The following is a 5,464-nucleotide window of genomic DNA, read 5'->3' on the forward strand; positions in this document are numbered from 1 at the left end:
ACCCTCATGCCTCGCGGTTTTTTTTTCTATTTTTTTTTTCCATACAGTAGAAATCAATGGTAACAAACGGGTTGGTTACCTGCAAAGTCAGGTTTGGAATGACATGAGGGTGAGTAAACGATGAAAATGTCCATTTTTGTGCAGACTATCCCGTTAATCTACATTGGAGGTTGCTTTATACCGCCAAACTCCTCAAAAAAGCTTAAAGTCACCCTGTAGTCAAACATTATCCTTTAAAACTCATCTTTGATCATCAAAATGACATATTTAAATGTTTTTTCTTGTGAAAACAAATTTCTCATGCCTTAAAATAGCTTGAATGCAACTCTACCCCCTTGCCTCATTTACTATACGCGGATCTATGAATACGCAAATTATTCCCGCCTCCACTGTCACACAGCAGCCAGCCATGAGTTAGCGCCTCCTGAACTGTACTGAACTGTAGTAAACGCGATGCAATGGCAAGTGGAAATATTGGTTTAATTAAGCCATATGTGTTTGAACCAGAAATAAGCTGGTATGCTCAACGTAAGCAAGGAGACTGATGGCTAACTTCGTGAGGTAACATTATCTGTTTGCCCTGGTTCGTACACGGATAATGACTGATAGCAGACAACTACAGTGGATACTGTAACATTCGTTAAATTTACTTACTTGACAATGTTGTGTCCTCAAAATGCCTTGAAGACTCAAATGCAGCCAAGTTTGTGATTCCAAATCGCGCCCGTGATCATACGTGTGTGACGTGCGGATGTCAATGCGGGAGAGGTGCGTCTGTCTCCGGGCTACTTTTACACTGCTGCCGCAAGTTATTATTCAAGTTAGCGGTTCTAAATACAAATAAATAAGCGCTAACAGCACATGACATCGTGAAAATAGGGGGAAATATTAACAGTTGGCGAAACATCTACAGAAAAAATATAACTGTTACCGGATTGACCTGGCTGCCTTCTCACTAGACCCTCTGCTTTGCAGCACAGTTAATGATATGCTAAGGATAGGATCCCTTGACGCGATTGGTTATTGAGTTTTGTGACATAGCAAAACAAAGGCTGTTTCAAACCGCGTTTCTGTGACTGCCTTTGGGAAAATACTCAGCAATGGTGTTGATAAATGGATTGGCACATGGTTTGTCTAAAAGCATATTAAAAACAACACATAGACAAATAAACAACATAAACTTGATTTTCACCACAGGGGGACTTTAAAAAAAAATTAAAATAAAACATTAATAAAGAGCATTCATTTTTGATTGCTAATATAATATATTTCAATCATATCTGTCGTGTATCCAGTATTTGATCTGTTTTATTCCCAAAAATAAATGATTTTGTAGTATCCGTGTCAATAAATGAAGTGATTTGACTAGCAGAGGCGATCTGTTTGTCTGTGGTAGTGTTAAGGTAATGTCAGTTTAATGTTTGTCATGTGTTTCAGGTGAGTCGTCTGCCTGTGGAGAGCTGTTCTCAGTACAGCAGCTGTAAGACGTGTCTGGGCTCAGGAGATCCTCACTGCGGCTGGTGTGTCCTGCATAACAAGTAAGTCAATGTCATTCCTCTTCCACAGACTAGAACAGTTATTCTGCACACTAAAATATGCTTGCTATGTCTCAGGAAATAAAGCATTACATGGTGTTTAAGAGGTCGGTTGTTTGTGTACATTAAAATACAAATATAAATGGAAGGTTTTGTGACATTTGTGACTATCTGAATGTAATTACAGACCTCATGAAATCGCTTAATATGCAGTTTCAGTTCTTCATATTGAAGAGTGTCCTCATTTTTAGCCAGTATGCTTTAGTTTTGTCACTGCCATGAACTGTGATTAGCTGCTGATCGGTTGCTGGAAAGGGACATTATCATTCCTAGTGAGCATTTGATTGGACAATAAAATATGTAGTGCAGGATGAAGTCATTAATATTTTTGCCAGAAGATGGAGACTGTAAAATTTAAATCCAAACACTAGGTTTAGGTTAAAAATCATTTTTAAATGTTGTTTAAATGCTCACTGAAGCTGTGCTTATTTGATTAAAAATACAGTAAAAACAATCATATTTAAATATTATTACAATTTAAAATAATAGTTTTCTTTTAGGATACATTTTAAAATGTAATTTATTCCTGCGGTGCAAAGCTGAATTTTCATCATCATTACTTCAGTCTTCAGTGTCACATGATCCTTCAGAAATCATTCTAATATGCTGATTTAGTGCTCAAGAAACATTTCTTATTATTATTATCATCAATGTTTGTGGAAACTGTGATTTAAAATAGAAACATTTTAACATTTTAAGTTTTGGAACATTCTAAATGTACTGTCACCTTTGATCAATTCAATGGATCCTTTCGAAATAAAAATATTAATTTCTTTTAGACTTTTGAAAGGTAGTGTACGTGAGCTTATTTTGAGTATTTTAAGAATATGCTAACATAAAAAAGCCCTCAAAAAAAGCTTCAGTTGTTGTAATATTTGAGATTTAAACATCCAATCAGATCGTACAATTGTACATTTTTAAAGTAGAATTACAAACGTGTCTGTACTTCGTCACCTTCCTCTTGGGATTCACTTATGAACTCTTTAAGACACCTCCGGGAATTCTGGAGCCCAGCCAGCCAATCAGAGCGCTGCGTCGCTGGTGGCTGCCATTTCAACTACCTCATGCAGCACTTGGCAGGTGACAGGCCTCCCCACATGTTCCCTAGTCTTTTTTCCGCTCCCGTCATTTCTGTCTCTTACCTCCGGTTGATCCCCAGGCAGCAACTGGTCATGGGGGCCGGTTACTGCCGTCAGGAAGTGTCTGGCTATTGCTGGCTTACCGCCACCCCATGCTGCCTATCCGCTGTCATCAGGGCTTTCTGCTCCCTCCTGTACTGGATGAACTCCCGTCAGAGAGTGGGCTGCGTTCAGTCAAAGCCGGGGGAGGAAAAGCATGCGTGATCGCTGAACACGCTCTTTAATTTATGGAGTGTTTTCTGGAAAGAGATGGGAAAGGTTTTGACATAAGTGTGTGTTCGTGGACCGGTCGAGATCGCGCCATGGGGGTGACGAGGCCTCAGGGTACGTATTGTCACTGGAAGTTTCTACAGAAATGAAAAACATTGTTTTTTCATCTGTAGTAAGAGGCACCGTATGGGTTCAGTAACACACATTGGATCCAGAGTCAGCTTTCGAAGCATTGCCGAGCTTTTGACAGCGGTGATAAAGTTATCCAGAGGTGATAAAACAGCTTTGTTCTACCTTCCTGTAGTACTGTGAAGACCATTATCGAGTTTTACATGTCTACAATGTGATCCATCTTTGTTTAATAAAATTTTCTTTCAAAAAAATATATTACTACTGACCCCAAACTTTTGAACGGTAGTTTAAGTTAATTTTAAGTATTTTAAGAGAATGCTAACATAAAAATTAACTATTAATTTTATAATTGTGCATTTTTAAGTATAATTACACTAGTAAAACACTTTGACAGTCAATCTTATCTTCATTACAAACGTGTCTGTATTTCAGCTTTGTTTTGCCTTCCTGTAGCTCCACAAAGACCATTGTCGAGTTTTATATGTCTACAATTTAATGCATTGCACTAAACGTAAAAAAAAAAAATACTTTACTGAATCTAAACTTTTGCATGATATAAGCTAATTTTGAGTATTTTAGAAGTACGCTAACATAAAAACATCCTGAAAAATGATCTATTGTTGTAAAATTATATCTTACCGGGTTCAAATATTGCTCATCCAATCAGTTTTGCGTCACAGCTATTAATCCAATTAATTCAATTTTGCGTCACAGCTAGTAATTTTACAGTTGTGCGTTTTAAGTACAATTACACCATTAAAAGTCTTTGACTGTCATTTTATGTTAATTACAAACTTGTCTCTATTTCAGCTTTGTTTTGTCTTCCTGTAGTTCCACAAAGACCGTTGCCGATTTTTACATGTCTACAATTTAATGCATATTTGCTGAATAACATTATTTGTGAAAAAAATTAAAAAAAACATTACTGACCTTTAACTTTTGAATGGTAATTTATATAATTTAATTTGGGGTATTTTAGAAGTAACATGAAAGTGACCTCAAAACTAATAGAAAAACTTACAGTAATTGTTATTTTATTTTAACAGCTTCAGACATTGCTCATCCAATCAGATTTTGTCACAAATGTTAATTTTATAATTGTGCATTTTTAAAACCAATTGCACAATTTGTTTTTGTGATCAACTGTTTATTGTCTTTTAAATATGAACAAAATAACATAATCAGAACAAACATGGAAGAAGGAATAACAGATATATTGTCAATAATTTGACAGTCGGACAAGAAGACCAATTACACCATTAAAAGACTTTAACAGTTATTCTACAAGCATTACAAATGTGTCTGTACTTCATCACAGATTGTCGTTGGAAGCTTTATCAAAAAAACGCAAAAATCTGCGAAAACTGTACAGTGTGAGGTACTGTGTGGGTTTGGTTAAGTTGGATCCACAGTCAGCAGTCGTAGCGTTTCCAAGTTTTTGACAACAGCGTTTAGATTCAGATAAAGTCATCCAGAGGTGATAAAATGGCTTTGTTCTTTGCGGACTCAAAACTAATAGACTAAAACCCTCAATTGTTGTGATACTTCAGACATGGCTCATCTAATCAGATTTTGTGTCACTGAGTGTGCATATTTAAAGTACAATTACACCATTAGAAGAATTTGGCAGGCATTCTACATTCATTACAAATGTGTCTGTACTTCATCACCGATTGCCATTCGAAGCTTTAACAGAAACACAAAACATTGTCTTCTCTACTTGAAATCTCTACAGCAAGAGGCAACGTATGAGTTCAGTTACACAAATTAGATCCAGAGTCAGCATTCAAAGCATTTCCGAGCTTTTGACAGCACCGTATAGACACAGATAAAGTTATCCAGAGGTGATAAAGCAGCTTTGTTCTTCCTGTAGTGCCTTGAAGACCATTGTGGAGTTTTACACGTCAGAGAGAAAAAAAAAAAAAAAAAACTCTGTTCCAATCTATTTTCCACCGTCGCCATACCTTCAACGAGATAAAAATCTTTAATTAAGATGTAAATCTGGGATTGATGGAATAATTAGCGCAAGCCTTTACCACACCCATTGGAAAATGACATTTGTTTGCATATTAATAACATATCCCCAGACTTTACATGACCTTGTGTCAGCCGCTGCGCAGCGCAATTAGCAGCAGATCAAGCAAAGCAATGGATTTAATGGCTGACGTGTTCATTGAGCGCAAACCCCGTTTCTAAACTCCAAAGAGCCTGACCTTTGACCTCAACCGGCTCGTCACTCGCCCGGCCACAGTTTCTTCATGCTCAGATGACAGATGTGTGAATGAAAAAATATGATACATAGGAGTCTGACAATACATCGCTCCGCTGTCTGCCGTGTGGCTTTGTGGAGTCGATGGAAACTGTTTGCTTTGACAGTAAAAAAAAAAA

At 37.0% G+C, this 5,464-nt stretch overlaps 1 protein-coding gene across 1 annotated transcript in view; it reads left to right on the forward strand.

Annotated features, from left to right (window-relative positions):
* plxna3 (plexin A3) overlaps window positions 1–5,464 on the forward strand; it is a 203,634-nt gene that overhangs the window by 90,462 nt on the left and 107,708 nt on the right. The window contains exon 5 of the mRNA XM_016440111.1: window positions 1,438–1,538. Within this exon, the coding sequence (XP_016295597.1) occupies window positions 1,438–1,538 (101 nt within the window). The remainder of the gene's footprint in view (window positions 1–1,437; window positions 1,539–5,464) is intronic.

Source organism: Sinocyclocheilus anshuiensis, unplaced genomic scaffold (assembly GCF_001515605.1).
Source record: "Sinocyclocheilus anshuiensis isolate Anshui unplaced genomic scaffold, SAMN03320099.WGS_v1.1 scaffold71, whole genome shotgun sequence".
NCBI lineage: Eukaryota > Metazoa > Chordata > Actinopteri > Cypriniformes > Cyprinidae > Sinocyclocheilus > Sinocyclocheilus anshuiensis.